We start from the raw sequence: 17881 nt of genomic DNA on the forward strand, positions 1-17881 counted from the left end.
TTCACGTTTGCTTTATCACATGAATAGATCTCAAACATTAATCCATCTGATTTTTAGAGCCCCTTTCATGAACTACTGAATAAAAAAGTGAGTTATGATATAAATATACATATATATATATACATATATACATGTATGTATATATCTTGTCACTTTAATTTCAGCTCCTTTGGCATATTCTTGGTTTCTTGAGAGCCCTGAAAAGTCAATTTATTTCTCTTCACCATTAAGGTCATTCCTGTAGTCATCCTTACTGACAGCATCAAATTTTGTGCACATTCACTTCTCTTCCTTTTCTATCAAGTACCGCATCAAGGTCATCTATACAGAAATCTATACTATCTAGCAGTAGAGATTTCCTTCTCTGGGAGTAGGGGATAAGTAAAGTTATGTGGCATTGATGAAGTAGAATATTGAAACTCTTATCTTTAAGCAAAGTTTTTGTATAGTAGTTAGGAAAATGGTAAAATATTTGCAAAAGGGTTTTGACATTAAAAAATGTTACAGCTCTATAAACTTGGCAATAGCAATTTTTTTTTCATTTTTCTTTTATAATTCATATGTGCATACAAGGCTTGGTTCATTTCTCCCCACTGCCCCCACCCCCTCCCTTACCACCCACTCCACCCCGTCCCTCTCCCCCCCCTCAATACCCAGCAGAAACTATTTTGCCCTTATTTCTAATTTTGTTGTAGAGAGAGTATAAGCAATAATAGGAAGGAACAAGGGTTTTTGCTGGTTGAGATAAGGATAGCTATACAGGGCATTGACTCACATTGATTTCCTGTGTGTGGATGTTACCTTCTAGGTTAATTCTTTTTGATCTAACCTTTTCTCTAGTACCTGTTCCCCTTTTCCTATTGGCCTCAGTTGTTTTAAGGTACCTGCTTTAGTTTCTCTGCGTTAAGGGCAACAAATGCTAGCTAGTTTTTTAGGTGTCTTACCTATCCTCACCCCTCCCTTGTGTGCTCTCGCTTTTATCATGTGCTCATAGTCCAATCCCCTTGTTGTGTTTGCCCTTGATCTAATGTCCACATATGAGGGAGAACATACGATTTTTGGTTTTTTGAGCCAGGCTAACCTCACTCAGAATGATGTTCTCCAATTCCATCCATTTACCAGCGAATGATAACATTTCGTTCTTCTTCATGGCTGCATAAAATTCCATTGTGTATAGATACCACATTTTCTTAATCCATTCGTCAGTGCTGGGGCATCTTGGCTGTTTCCATAACTTGGCTATTGTGAATAGTGCTGCAATAAACATGGATGTGCAGGTGCCTCTGGAGTAACAGTCTTTTGGGTATATCCCCAAGAGTGGTATTGCTGGATCAAATGGTAGATCGATGTCCAGCTTTTTAAGTAGCCTCCAAATTTTTTTCCAGAGTGGTTGTACTAGTCTACATTCCCACCAACAGTGTAAGAGGGTTCCTTTTTCCCCGCATCCTCGCCAACACCTGTTGGTGGCGGTGTTGCTGATGATGGCTATTCTAACAGGGGTGAGGTGGAATCTTAGCGTGGTTTTAATTTGCATTTCCTTTATTGCTAGAGATGGTGAGCATTTTTTCATGTGTTTTTTGGCCATTTGAATTTCTTCTTTTGAGAAAGTTCTGTTTAGTTCACCTGCCCATTTCTTTATTGGTTCATTAGTTTTGGGAGAATTTAGTTTTTTAAGTTCCCTGTATATTCTGGTTATCAGTCCTTTGTCTGATGTGTAGCTGGCAAATATTTTCTCCCACTCTGTGGGTGTTCTCTTCAGTTTAGAGACCATTTCTTTTGATGAACAGAAGCTTTGTAGTTTTATGAGGTCCCATTTATCTATGCTATCTCTTAGTTGCTGTGCTGCTGGGGTTTCATTGAGAAATGGCAATAGCAATTTAAAGTTAAAAAATCCTAGGGGTTGGTGGAGTGGCTGAAGTGGTAGAGTACCTGCCTAGCAAGCATGAGGCCCTGAGTTCAAATCCCGGTACAATGAAAAAGAAAGAAAGATTGTTATATTCTCAGAGAAAAATAAACAAAAAGGAATATGCCACGTAATGGAGGTTAAATGATTATTGATGATTTGGTATGCACTTCCTTGTACTTTTTTGCACTTCCAAGTTTTCCATAATAACATGACTTATTTTTTACATAATAAATAATTTCTGTTAGATGAATTAATACTAGTTATTTTTCTGGAAGACATTGAGTTGAACTGGTTAATCTGTGTTGAACACAATTATTTCCAGGAATAAACTAATAATGTAAGCAGATAAGGCAGAACAGGCATTTGATGATGACCTCCCTCATTTTGTCTTTTATGGAAGCCAAATTTTTTCTTGTGTGCACTAAAGAAAGATTGAAATATCTGAAAATCCTGCCATTCAAATTTTACAGTCCCTTTTTATGTATACGAATAAAACTTTGAGTGTTTAAATACTGACTTAAAATATCTACCTTCTTTAAGAATTAGTCTTCTATTTATTTGAGAAAATCAAGAGGGAGTATTTACAGGAATCATCAAGAGAAATAATTTGTGCAAAAATGTTTCACAGGACTCCCTTCTAGTTAACCAAAGCTAGTTTTTTGCTTGTTGATGGCAGTCAAAATATTGAGGCATTTTAAGCTCCATAAGTGTAAATAGTGTAAAATTGTTTCTCTGGCATTCAAAGACAATCTCTGGGTGAATCTTTTCTAATGGGATTGGATCAATTAATCTGCTGTTGTAGCCAAAACAAACAGAAATGGATCCAGATATAAATCCATACCAAAGACTGAAAAGTCATGTCACTGTAATGTCAAATTATTATAAGCTGTTATTCTGGCTGAATATATTACACTGTCATTCTTTTTCACATTACTAATAGTTATTTGTAACCAAAAAGCATTCTTTCTAGTTTTGTTCACAAGATAATCAATCATATGTTTTGATATTTAGATTTTCTGTGTATATATACTTTCTAGTATTTGATAATGATCTTGAATGAGTCTTTAAAGCATTAAGAGAGGGAGGCAGGGAGGAAGACAAAGATGCATTACTTATAACACTCCCAGTTACATTATATTGTTAAGGAAAACCTCACTCATAAATTTGACTTGTCAGCTTGTATATAAATTTATCAAACATGAAAATAAAAATATTGGTTTGTTACTATGTAAGAAAGAAACAGGAATCAGTCATGTGTCTTTGAACAAGGAGTTGTATTTAATGATAACAAAGATATTCTCAATATATCCATTCACCTTCAATTTTTTTCTCTAAATAATGGATACAAAATAATTAGTTTTCCATCTCTATGCTATTTTGAAGGCTTTTTATTTATATGTCAGAATTATAATTTCACGTACCCCATTTATCATTATAAAGACAACAGTTTGAGAAGAGTGTAGACATTTTTAATAATCAAAAGCTACACTCATTATGAGTAGTTCTACAAGTTGAAGTTTTGTATAAAAGCTACATATGTAGGCATGCAGACAATATTGTGCATCTCAGAATTAATCTACTAAATGAATATTTGTCAAGTGTCACATGACATGTAATTTGATGAGCGATTGTGGGTGAGTTTTTGGAAGGAATAATTTGACCTTTAAGTCACTGACAAGCAGCAGAGGTATGAAAACATGTGATGCAGGCTTTGCTTGGATTTACCTTAATTCTTAATACTTTGCTTATTTATTTATATTCATCTTAACTAACATTTAACATAATCTTACTCTGAATAAATTATTGAAAATTCAGTTATAGATACCACTATCGATTTTAGCTCACATAATACTAAGTTAAATGAAAAAAATGTTGAATATATAATTATGACATATGGGTTCTATTCATTTATTCATTAAACAAGGAATTAGTGGGACCCCATTATGTACTCTGTATCATGTTAGATGTTGGAAATACAAAGATTCATTAATTACATAAGCAGCCATATTCAACAGCAACCCATGGTTGAACAAGAAAGTGGATTAGATTGACAAATGGTACAATCACATAAACATATACTTTTTTAAAAATAATTGCTTTAAAAGGAATAACCTGTGGGTACTGAAATGTTTTTTGCTAACTCATTTTAATGAGGGGAAAGCTGAATGTGATGCTGCAACAGAGAAAGTCATTTGTAAAATGAATGGCGTTCTAAGAGATTTTTCTTTCAGTTTTGGAAAAGAAGGGACCCAAAACACATTTAGTGTTCTACAGTAGGCAGCAAAAATAAAGGTGAAAAAAAGGAGAAAGAAAATGGATTGTATTTAGTCTTGTAATCTTAACCAACAGAATTATATATTCTTTCTGTGTCTGTGTAAGGAATGATTCAGAGTTGGTGGTGGTGGTGATGTTGGTGTTGCTGTTGTTTTGGTATAGTTCAATATACTCTATGCCTCACTTCCTTTACCTATAAAGTGGGATGAGAAAATACTGACTTCATAGTCATAGTTTCATACTATGCATACAATACAATGCATAGCACTTAAAATATGATAAGAGTATGGGAAGAGGTCAGAGTATGTTGACTACCACTATTATTTAAGGATTTTAGGCATAGAAGTAAGGATATCATTTTGAATTTAAGATAAATAACTTTTAAAAAACATTTTCCTGTTGTCATGAAGGATATGTTCTTTTTAAGATTAAGAGATTTCAAATATATCTTCTAGGAGTATTCATATAAAGAAAATATGTAAAGATTTTTATAAAGTAACAATTTAAGTACCTTCAGGCCTTTGACTTAAAAATAAGAAGTTTCTTCTGAATACAGTTAAAAAATTATTGGCTTTACCATAAGAAAATTCAATGGACCAGAAGAGTGTTATTAATTCAAGATATAACTAGAAATGTTTATGAAGACAAAAAGATAATATTTACAGAAATTGGAAACTTAGATTAAAACTCTAGGTCTTCACCGAAAAGAAGTTGACAGTCAATGGGATTATCCAGAAATGAATTTTGATAAAAGGAAAGACAAAATAAATTGTGATTAGTCTGTAAGGACCTTAAGGGGTTAAGGAGTGAAATGTGTTTATAAAGATTAATTATGCTTATTTGCATGCAAAACATTCTGAATTAGTGGCAACTGAAGTTAGAAATGACAAATATTAATAATTCAATTTGGGCAGAAGATGTTCCTACATTTAATATTTTATGAGATGTTGATGTACATAAACCTGTTAAAGCAAGAAAATTAGTGTAACTAAAATATAATTAATCTTTAAATCCTTGTATTTCTCAAATAATCAATTATATAATTAGCCTAAGGGAGAACATTTTTGTTGATTATGAAAGTTAACTCATTAAACCTAATGCACTATGTCTTAAGCATATTGCTTGAGGATGGAAAACAGTAAAATAATGGTTTGCAGAATTAAATCTTTCCCATTTATAAAACACAGTCAAGTGGATAAATTTGTGGGCATTAATTATAATTCTTTTATGTATTCAAAGTGGCCATAAAACTATTGCACAGGATGGAATATTGCCTTCAGACCTCCTTTATTTTCCCAGAATTTACAGCAAAATTATGGCATCAGATATCATTAGTGGTCTTGGTTGTACAGGGTACAGAACAATGGGCTCATTAGGCAACATGTACATTTACCTTCCTTAGAGATTATGTCCTGAAATCTTAAAAAACCTTTAATGATCCTCAAAGACTTGGTAAATTTTATAGCATTACCACATGTAATTGCCCCTTTAAAAATATGTACATTTTTAAATTGAAAACAGAGCTCTGATTATTGATTTATAGATTCTGAATAGTTCGCCTATGACTTTCTATTAGTGATATTTAAATTTATGACTCAACAAATTTAAAGAAATTAGATAGAATATGCATATTAAAATCAAGCATATAATCTAATCCCATACTTACAGTGCTGAGACTATATTCAAATCTACCTAGAAATTGGGAACCTAGAAATTACATGCTCTTTGTAGAAACCTGCTAACAATTGATATATTTAGTGACATCCCATGAGCTAAGAACACTTTCCCTTGCAAGAAACATGATACACAGGATAAACAATTATAGCCAAGAGCATATATTCCTTTTTTTTATTTCCTTTGAATAAACTTTTTATTTAGTGAGTATTTTTTTCTGAGAGGAGCAGGTGAAGTTTGTTCTAATAAAACTATATAGGAGTTTTAGATCACCACATAGACACAGAGCCTCCCCTATCAACGTCTTGTACCAGAGTGATAATTTTATTACATTCGATGAGCCTACGTTGACATATTATCACCCAGAGTGCATAGTTTACATTGCAGCTCACTTTGGTGTTGTACAGTCCATGGATTATACAAAAGTGTACAATGATTTTATACATCATTATGATATCATATGGTTTCATTGTCTTAAAAATCTACACTGTCTCTTTCCCCTGTTTTTACTGTTTACCTTTTGCAGAATATCATATGGTTGGAATTGTACAGTATGTATCCTTTTCATATTGACTTCTCTTACTAAGTGAAATGCATTTAAATTTCCTCTATGTTTTTTTGTTGCCTGCTAGCATTGAATTGTGTGCATTCCCCAGATGTACCACACGTTGTTTATCCATTCACTTCCTTAAGGATGAACTGGTTGCTTCCTTTTTTTTTTTGTAGTACTGGAGATTGAACTCAGGACCTACATCCTGATTAGGTCCTGAGTTCATTCTTCACCAACTCTTTTTTTTTGTGTGTGATGGGTTTTTCGAGATAGGGTCTCAGAAACTGGGCTGGCTTCAAACTGCAATATTCCTGATCTCTGCCTCCTGACTAGCTAGGATTATAGGCATGAATCACCAGCACCCAGTTGCTTCCAAGTTTTGACACTTACAAATAAAGCTGCTCTAAACACCTCATACAGATTTGTGTGTGGACCTAAGTTTTGACTCATTGAGATAAATACTAGGAATGTGACATACTGGATTGCATGATAAGCCTATAATTAGCTTTGTAAGAAACTGCCACACTGTCTGAAAATAGCTGGGCCATTTTACATTCCCACTAGCAGTAAATAAGAATTCCTGTTGCTCCATATCTTTGTCAGCATTTGGTGGTGTCGCTGTTTTGGATTTTGGCCATTCTGATAAGAGTCAAGTGGCATCTAACTTTTTTTTTTATTCATATGTGCATACAATGCTTGGGTCATATGTTCTTTTTTATAAAAGGAAAAAATAGATAAATAAAACAAAAAACACAAATTAGTAATCCAAGAATTAATTCTCATTTGCCAGTGATATTATAGATCAGGAAACACAATATTTTCATAAGATAAATTTGGATAAACTTATTAATTCAGTACAGCTACATCTATTCATGTGAATGTTTAACTAGCACAATATTCCCAGTGCAAAGAATGATTTACCTTTATGTTAATTCATGATGACCCATGTCAGAAAATACCAAAATACTAGTCAAGTCCCTCTCACTAACTTTTTAACTTCTCTATTGAACAGAAAGAAATGAATGTCCCCAATTCTGGTTGTCTGCTTCAGTTTTCCTTATATAGTCCAAGATTGTCAGGCCAACCTTCATTCTACCTTCCTTCCTCCTCGTCAATGTTCCTTTCATTATTAAGAAAAACCAAAACTTGTTCTTTTCCCCGAACTTTATATTAATATTAGCTAGCTATATTTTAGTATGTTCTTGAGAATGTATTAGAATAAAATCAGGAAAAAACAAAGTTTCTGTAAAACATAATTAGAGCAAAATTTAAAATTGAGAAATGTACATTGATTATCTCAATTTGTGTATCTATACTTTAGAAAAGCTTCCCTGATTCAATTTATTTTGAATAACTATAATCTTTGAAGAATATAACTTGAGGATGACTATAAATATAAAAATACCCATGCACATAATAAAGGTGATATCTATTTCCCATATTTTCTTACTTGGCCATTACCTCCATATTGACTCCATATTCACATATAAAGTGAATACATGCTTCACTCTGTTAATAATAGATCTATACTTACATTATCATTAGTCAAATTAGGAAATGCTTTTGGTAGCTACGTCCTCTGCAGAGTCGTCCTCTGCAGAGTGTGAGACCAACTCTTGAAGTTAAATGAAAGTGTTCAGATTGACTTTAATTTATTTAAGTCAATACCCAAGAACTAAAACTCAAATAAAAAGTATAAGGAATCAAAAGGCCAGCTCTCCAATGGAATGAAGCAAAAATTTGAACATATAAAGTGATTTTTTTTTCTACAGTAAAAACCAAAACAGAACACCCAAATCCTGTGAAACATCCTCTCCTCCCCTTTCTCGTTCTTATCCCCAACATTTAAGTGGCTATAACCCTGTTCTGTTTTTTCTCATTACTGTTTTCTTATTACTGTTTGGGAAAGGTTTTGTTATTTCCTTTAAAAAACCACAATAACTGCCTTCAGAATTTCTCTTTTGAACTCACAAGAGCCTCCTCTTAGACTTCTTCCCTTGGGCTATTCTCTCCATGCATTCTCCACTTGCAAAAATTTGAAATTTACATTACTCTCCAAATTGCAACACCTCAATGAGTCTGCTCTCTCTAATGTAATTCTCCAACAGTGATGATACTGTTTGTTTGCTCCAACTTTGTGGGTTCATCTCATCAGCAGTACAGGAAAGCATTTTTGAAGGTTTACTATGTGTATAACTGCAATAAACATTTTATGTGGATAATCTCATTTAATATAGAATCTCATATTTTCTGTCACATGACTATCAAATGACAGTGCCAAGACAGAAGCCTGAGACTGACTTTAGAGCAAATGCTCATATACTTCTGTATTCCAGTGGATAGCTTCAAACACCAAGCTATCACCATCTCTTTGTTTAATTCTTATCTTCCACAAAGCTTTCTTTAGTCTTTTAGTGAAGTATTCCCTAACACTACCACAAGGAATCCCTACAAATACAGTCATCATATTTGTGCATCAGTATATAGGATATTCCCATATTTTGATCATTATGAAAGTAGCTTTGGGAGCTTGGTGAAAATGCAAATACTTGGCTAAATCTCAGAAAAACTGACATTTCATTTGGAGTTTCTAAAAGACTTCAAGGTGATTATAATGTACACCTATCTGAGAAGTGCTGATTTACACAGCCATATTAATAATACTTGCACCATTTTGCAACTAACTGTTTGCATGTCCTTATTCCAATTTAATCTGAAAATATTTTAGAGCTAGATCTTATGCAAATGTATAGCACTCACTCAGTTTTCTCTCATATAAATGAGTACCATAACAATAAAGGTCAGACATTTCAAAGTCTGACATTGAATGTGATGCAGGATTCAATCCCCAGTACTAGAAAAAGAGCATTTAATGTTAAAATATCATTATCTCATGTCCCAGAGGAAAATGTTTATTATAATGATTAAAAACTATACAATTTGCCTTTTAAAAGTAAATAAGAAACAGGGCTTGTTTGTGTAGTAACTCTGCCATCAGGTAATCCAGATTTTTTTCCTGAAAATCTCATCAGTGGGTAGGAAATTCAGAATATTCTCTTGTTGTGAGGAATCTCAGCCAAACTTCAATTTCCCAAGATAGAATAACACCTGCCATGTTTCCTGAAACCTTTACTATTTAAAATATTCCTTTAGGAGTATGGCAAGAGTCTGTTTTCTTGGGTGAAAAAAATCTATCCTTTTTTATAGAAAAACTTAAAGTCTCCTGCATATGTTGCTGGTTTTCATAGGTTATTATGAGACTCTTATTTCCCATTTTGATTCCATCCTTATGTCACCCTGCGGGTAGAACTTTTATTTCAGAGACTATCACAAATGAGCAGTAAAATAGGTATCTGTTCCCTAGAAAAAATTTTAATATAACTATTTTGTTTATACACACATACACATGCACAATTATTTTTCCTCAGTACCCAGCTGTTTAAGCATTTTCCTTTGTCTAAATATCTAAACATAGTTATTTTAAAAAAATACTCTCATAGTCCTCGAGTTAAAAATTAAATAATTAGTACAGCTATTATGGAAAACAGTATGGACATTCCTCAAAAAGCTAGAAATACAGGTACGATAAGATCCTGCAATTCCACTACCAATTTAATTCCACTACACAAAGAAAAGGGAACCCCTAAGTCCAAGTGATATCTCACCCCCATTGCAATACTGCTTGGAACAGCCAAGATATGAAATCAACCTGGGTATAAGATAAAGAAAATGTGGTATATATACACAGTAAAATAATATCCAGTCATAAAAATGGTTTAAAACTTGTTATTTTGTGGCAAAATACATGAAATACAGGAACATTATAGTAAGTGAAATAAGTAAGGCACAAGAAGACATACCACACCTTCTCACTTACATGTGGATGTTAAGAGAAGTGACTTGAGAGAAGCAGGGAGTGGGACAGTGGTTAGCAGAGACTTGGAACAGTGGAGTGAGGAGACAGGGAAACAGAGCTAGCGGCTGCTAAAGTAGAAGTAATAACTTCTAATGTTGTATAATAGTAGGGAGATGATTGACAACATTAAGTTGTATGTTTAAAAACAGCGAGTACAGAGACTTTTGAATATTCCCAAAACAAACAAACGACAAATGTTTGAGATGATGGCTATACCAATTTCCCTGACCTGATCATTACATATTATACACATTTATTGAAATATCACACTGTACCTCATGAACATGCACAACTATTATATGTCAGTTATGATTTTTGGACTCTTATTGAGGCTCTTTGCTCTCTCTCTCTCTCTCTCTCTCTCTCTCTCTCTCTCTATATATATATATATATATATATATATATATACGTCGTTAATTTTAAGGACTTCTGAGTACATAAGGAAGTTCCATAAAATTTCTATGTTTAGTTAATATAATCTGCTACAACAAATGGACAGATTCTTAAATTTGCACAAAATAGATTTCCCACTAAGGAAAGCCACTTTTTTGAAATGTGATGAGACCCTCTCTGAAAAACAACTGAAGTAGAAAGGGCAATAGGCACAAGACTCAAGTGGCACAGCAGTTACATAGTAAGTGCAAGGCCCAAGAATGCCAAAAAAAACCCATCTGCTATGCGTGAGGAGTGGTCGCTGTATTTTGCAGAGTCCTGGAAAGTAACTTCCTTGTGTGCGCCCTGAGCAAGCTTTCAACCTTTCTGATGGCCTGTTGGACAGTGTTCCAAGCCACAGCTGCTCTACACAGTCCTCCATTCACACAATAAGTGAGTCCATCTGTTTTTAACAAGGCAGCCAAAAATGCTATCAGGGCTTCCTTCATAAGTTTGTCCTTAAAAACCAGACCAAAATTCTTAGTCATTTTAATTCTGTGAAGTCTTACTTTTAATCTTTACATTTTCTTTTTCAACCTGTTTCTACTATTCTCTTACAACTAAACTTAGTAGTTTGCAAATGCTATGTTAATGACCTTATTAATTAGAAAATAGATTGAAAACATGAAGTATATTCCAAAGTCTTTTAATTAACTAATTAAGTAAAAGAACATTAGGTTTCCTATGACAGCGATTTTATTACTGTCAACAAAATATGTTTTCTTTTTTCTTGTCTCATCTATTCTTAGTCTCCTTTCACTTTTCTATTTATAATTCTGATTTTAAGTTAGTCACTGACTTTGATTAAAAAATGACATTTGCAACAAGAGTATTTTTATGTCACCAAGTTACCAAACATACCACTTTTGAGGCATTTATTTATCAAAAAAAGTCATTGTCCGACTATGATTTGATAACATTATTATTTATTACACCTTTACAGACTTTTTAAACTACAACATTAGCATAAGCTGAGATTTGAGGTTATTTTTTCTTTATCTAAGAAGTTTTTAGGATTCTTTTTTCCAATTAAAAGAGAGCATTCAGCAAGTGTTTTCGTGTCACAGTTTAGATTGTTGACACAACATTAAAATTATTTGCTGATCATCGTTTTAGGTTGCCACCTTGTGATTTCTGAAAATTATAATTAATAAATTCCTTAACATGATATCTAGCTTTTTGTTTCCTTTTGTCTCTTGGAAGAAAAGAAGCATTTAATACTTATTAAGAATTGTTGGTTTGGAACACAAAGCATTGCTTTGGGAACATTTACCTAAAAATATGTGAATTTAAAGCTAACAATTTAAATGTCATTACCTTTGGTTTGCCTTTACACCATTAGAAGAGTTGATAATTTCATTATTTAAAGCAATTACACATAAAATACATTAACATATCACTTTTTCTTATGCTCATTCATTACCAATGGTAAGTTTTTCTCATATTTTTAATTCAATTCAGAAAATTAATTTTTAGAAAATGTTAGTATATTTTGATGGCTTATTCTATAAACCTAAATAGTTATGTTATAATTGGACGTATAGCCACAAGTATAAAGGGAAAATATTCCATGTAAATAAAGTTTTAACTCAACTAGGAAAGAAAGCTATTTTATTTATCTTCTAATTCTATCATTTCAATTTCCCTACAGATGTAATCAGTGTCCAGTACATAGTTAGGCACTATGTGTAACTTTCTAACTTGAAGAGTGTAACTTTTTAACTTAAAGATCATGAATGAAAATGGTTCAATCTGTTGTTTGCAAGATCTAAAATTATGAGATTTAAAGCCACTAGTATTATTTTCTCTTAAGAACACAAATCCAGGCAGGAGCCAGTGACTCATGCCTATAATCCTAGCTACTCAGGAGGCAGAGATCAGGAGGATCGTGGTTCAAAGCCAGTCTAGGCAAATAGTTCATGAGACCCTATCTCGAAAAAACCCATCACAGAAAAGGGCTGTTGGAGTGGCTTAAGGTGTAGGCTCTGAGTTCAAGCACCAGTACCACAAAAAAAAAAAAAAGAAAACAAGTCAAACTTTCAATTCTCTGTTATAAGAAGCAAACTACTATGTATTGTTAGTGCCTATTATTAATTGATTAAGATGCAATACAGTTTCCTTTATTTTTGGAAAAGTATTTAAGAGAGTCTAACCAAAAGAACAATTTGAAAAATACTGGAAGTCTTCAGGTTATTGAGGGCATCCTTCTAAAGGAGATAGCAAGATACCAATCTCTTCTTTTCTTTTATAATTACTTATAATTGTATAAATAATGTTATTAAGTTTTAATGATTTTATATTGCTTACTTTAAACAAATAAAAGATATATTTGGCATTTCACAATACCGTTGTACACGAGAGACTTAATAAAGTTTCAAGCTATAATTTGATATCCTGTATTATGAATGACTGTCAAAACATGCTGCCTTTGAACTACATCACCTACCATGAAGTCAAAGTTCTGACACCGTCTTATACCTTTCAGGAGCAGTTATGCCTATGTAAGCAGCCTTAGTTCCTGTTGCTCCTTCAAACTTTAAGTGCCAGCCCTACAGAAATAGCTGCATTCTCCTAATGGGCTACATGGCATAGCTCTGTATGATCATGAAGCTTGTTCTACTGAAAATATCCACTCCTTCTTATCTGTCAAACTTCTGCTCACTTTTTAAACCTAGCAAAAGTGTTACCTCCTACTTGAAATACTACCTTCAGTTCCTAAATGGAGCTGATGACCTATTACCATTATGCTCTGTACTGCAAGTATCTCTACTAATGGATGAACAGCACTGTATTTTTGCTTTATTTATTTCTACTAGACTGCAGTTTCTTCAAAGTAGGAATTACAACATATTTATCTCCACATATCCTGTGTTGAGCATGGCTCAAGTAGTAAAGTGTGAGATTCTGGGTTTGACATCCAGTCCCAGCCACCAAAAAAGGTGTTTTTAAAATAAATTTAAAAAGACAATAACAAAATGTTTATGAAAACAGAAAAGGCACTGAAGAGCCAAAGCATTCTTGAGAAAAAACATCAAAGCAGAAAGCATCACACTTCCTGATTTAAAATACACGTTATAAAGGTTGTGGTTAGAGCACATGCTTAACATGCATGAGGCCCTGGGTTTAATCCTCAGAACACAAATAAAATAAATAAATAAGCAGAATTACATTGCAAAGCTAAAATAATCAAAGCTATATGGCACTAGCATCAAAAGAGACACATAGACCAAAGGAACAGAATAGAAGGCCCAGAAATAAATTCACATAAATATGGTAAGCTTATCTTGCCATGAATGTGCAAGGAGAAAATGAGTGGCTTGTCAGTGATTGGTGTTAAGAAAACTGTATATCATATCCAAAAATGAAATTGGACCCTACCTGCAACATATTCAAAAACTGACTCACAATTGATTAATGTAATACCTTGAACTATAAAACTCCTAGAGGAAAACAGCAGAAAACTGCATAAAACTTGTCTTGACAATGATTTTTTTGGATATGACACCAAAAGCACAGTTAACAAGAACAAAAACTGATAAGTGGGAGTAAATCAAAGTAAAAATATTCTGCACATCAAAGGAAACAATCAACAGACTGAAAAGCAACCTGCAAAATTAGAGAAAATATTTTCATACATTTGCACACCCTGTATATAACCCAGCTGCCTCTAAAAAGGGTTAAGTATCCAACATACATGAGGAACGCAAACAACTCAATAGCAAGAAAACAATCATTTTAAAATGGGCAAAGGGCTTGAAGACATTATGCAGTAAGTAAACCAGTCACAAGAGAACAAATACTGCATGATTTCACTTACATGCTAGATCTAAAATAGAAAATTCCAAAGAAACAGAGAAGAGTGGTGGTTTATAGGGGCCAGGGAAAGGTAAATATGGGGGTTTACTTCTCAACAAGGGTGAAGTTTCAATTATACAAGATAAGTAAGTTGTAGATATTTGCTTTATGTTTTTGGAGTTATAATTGATACTATATTATATAGTTAAAATTGTTTAGAGGGTAGATCTAATGTAAATGATTCTTACCACTACAAAAACAGAAATGCATGTAAATTTTGGTAAAAATCATGAGAATTTTATGCATATATTCTTGTAACTGACTTGGAGGAACACTTCAAAATCTTAAATAAGATTTTTTGGCAAAGTTGTCACACTTTCTATATTCACAAAAAGTATTTTTAAGTAATGTAAATATGTCCTCACATGACATTATTTTTACCTGTGTATTCAAGATGAAATCCTGCTGCAGAAACACTGATGTCTGATTGAAAATTTAGATATAAATTATTAGATGTACTATTCAAAAGATGGGGTATTGTTGTTCCTGAAATGAAATTGAAAAAGCAGGTCACTGATCACAAAATAAAGACTATGGTAGAACTAAGTTAGTAAACTACAAATTCAGCCAATACATTATGCTTAAAAGTATATATTAGTCAAAATATTTTTCAAAATCTTTTAACAGAAAGATTTTTCCCATAATTTTCTTTCATTGTTCTGCTTCTGACTGTCTCCAAGGAAATTGACCTTTGAGATAACTTTAGACAGATACCTAAAAATAGGAGTAAGAAGAGTTATAAAAGTAAAAGCAGTTTTATGTATCACTTAAAATGTTTTGAATTTCACATAGATTTCAATATCCCCTACATGAGCTAATAATAAAATTAATTTTAAAATGTGTATGCTACTTTTAAGGCATAATTTATATAGGTTTGGAGATATAGTCATTTATTTCCCCTTATTAGTGAGCCATAGACTCCAACTCAAGCAGTTTAAAATACCAAATATGAGAATAACTGTCAATTCTATGTTTTGAGATATATCATTCACCAGACATATGAATTGACCATGTTTGCAAATACTCAATAAGTAGTTTCTTCACACTTGCTCTTTATAAGTCTGTGGATTTTACTCCATAAGCCTTCTAGAAGAAAGCAGGAAAAATTCATTACAGAACAATCCTTTTTTTTTTTTTCTCCTGACCTCCCTCTGTTCCTTAGTATCTTAACTACAATCACTGAAGCTGGGGATAACAAACTCAAAGGTTTTTGGACCTGCCCAAGTCTCTTCCAGGATCTTGGTGATTAAGAGCTCTGGCTCTGGAGTTGCACCAGCTGGGTCCCAGACTCATTTTAACACGAGCTGTACAACCTCACGCACCTTAATCTCTCTAAACTTCAATCACTTCTAGGACTACTTGACAGAGCAAATGAGAAAATGAATGACAAGCCTCACACAGAGTTACCACTTGGTAATCAATTGCTGGTTTTTAACCACTTTTATTATCTTGCTATTTATTATTACAAAAGTTTAATGGATTAAATGAAAACATAGTCAAAAATTTGAGATTTTTTTCCTTCTTTTGTCTGAATCTATATCTAAAATATCAAATAATTCTTTCTCTAAATATATCTTTTTTATTGGTAATTCTAATAATTGGTTATAGTTTATTTAAAAATCTCTTAAAAGCTCAAGATCATTAAAGATTATCAGTATACTATTTGAAATGTGTAAGTTTACAGCTTATTTATGCTTATATTTATATTTCTAGACTTTAAAAAGTAAAAAATAAAGTAAAACTGTTGACTTCAATTTCTATATGTTGAAAGAAGCTTTTAGATTATTGCATAAATTATCTTTAAAACCTTAATAAATCTATAGAAGAGTAGTAAAGTCAGTCAACACCTTGCATAACAAATCAGTCTATTTTATTTAGTATTTCTTTCTGGTATTGTTACATATGTAGATACTGTCTTTAGCAATTCATTTCATAGAAATAATTTTGTATTTCCTTCATTCTCACCTAACAATATCTAATACCATGGATCATATTATGCAGTGCCTGTAATTATTGTAATGACTACCTATCATTCTATTCAGTAGAAATATCATAATTATCAAACACAATCAAATTTTTAATTATTATTGTTCATCTTACATATTTAAGGAAATGGCACACATATTATTCCTGAGCCAAAATTCAGTGAAAATATTACCATTTACATAAAAGCATTGGTAAATAATTAAGTGGATATAATATTATCAGATATTTAGCAGCAACGTTGACAATTTTTACCTTTAAGGCTTCTAAACACGGTTCATTGTGTATAATTTATAAATGACAAATTAAATTCAAGTCAGAGTTTTTTGGAATTCTAAAAAATTCACTCCTAACTATGGCTTAGTTTTAATTAAACTCAGATCTCTTCTTTACCCGAATAACTTCCCAGTCTTGGAGCATTATTATCTCCTCCGTCATAGAAGTCCAAAGAATCCCAGTTATGTTCTGTGGCAAAGCTCACAACCTGCACCTGTGGAGTAAAAATTTATGGTCAGAATGCCAGATACATGTACTCAGCATATACTTCCCCTCCTGGAAGAGAGACCATGGAGCCTGTAGCACCTCAATGTGACCCTTCATAAAGGATTTTGACAGAACCATTATTCACCATTATGCCTTGTTCTACATGAACTGGTTATTATGAGAAAAACCTTTGGGAGAACGTAGCAGTGTTTGTTATGGATGTAAAATGGACAATGTCTGTTACTATCTCAGAATAGTCTTTTTATTAAAAGCTTCAGGTTACTGGAATGACCTAGTGCTAGGATTTCCAGTGCATGTTCTACTTTGTTAGGTTTGAAATGTTAGATCCTTGTCAGGAATTGATCTTTCTTGCTTACTTTAGCTAATAGAAATAATTAGTTGTGTGGTCTACAAGCAGAAAAAAACTTACAATACACATAACTGGGTTTATTTCTGAATTCCTTTTCTTGCATAAACTTTATTCAATTTCAACTCCTTTTAAATTCAACATTATTATCAATATAAGCAGCCAAAGATAATACTTTGTAAGAGACTAGATGCAGATTTAAAGATTATTTTTATGAATGGAGTCATAATAAAGAAATCACTGTGAAAGTCCCTCAAGTTGAGAAGGAAAATGCTGGGGCTTAATTCTCTCATGTCTTTTAAATTTTATTTAAAGAAAGAGACATGTGTTACTTTGTTGCACATCAGTTCGCACAGCTTGAGCCTTTGCAAGAGCCCACAAGAATCTCACAACAGTGGATACAGTCATACTCATCATGTATTAAATATTTTGCAGTTTTAA

The 17881-nt window shown here is 32.7% G+C and overlaps 1 protein-coding gene across 6 annotated transcripts in view; it reads right to left on the bottom strand.

Annotated features, from left to right (window-relative positions):
• Csmd3 (CUB and Sushi multiple domains 3) overlaps window positions 1-17881 on the bottom strand; it is a 1205819-nt gene that overhangs the window by 132603 nt on the left and 1055335 nt on the right. For all 6 annotated transcript variants that reach the window (XM_074069090.1, XM_074069089.1, XM_074069088.1 and 3 more), the window contains 2 exons: window positions 16984-17080; window positions 14989-15093 (listed from right to left, as the gene is read on the bottom strand). In XM_074069090.1, the coding sequence (XP_073925191.1) occupies window positions 14989-15093; window positions 16984-17080 (202 nt within the window). The remainder of the gene's footprint in view (window positions 1-14988; window positions 15094-16983; window positions 17081-17881) is intronic.

The sequence above is a fragment of the Castor canadensis genome, chromosome 3 (genome assembly GCF_047511655.1).
Source record: "Castor canadensis chromosome 3, mCasCan1.hap1v2, whole genome shotgun sequence".
NCBI classification, from domain to species: Eukaryota; Metazoa; Chordata; class Mammalia; order Rodentia; family Castoridae; genus Castor; species Castor canadensis.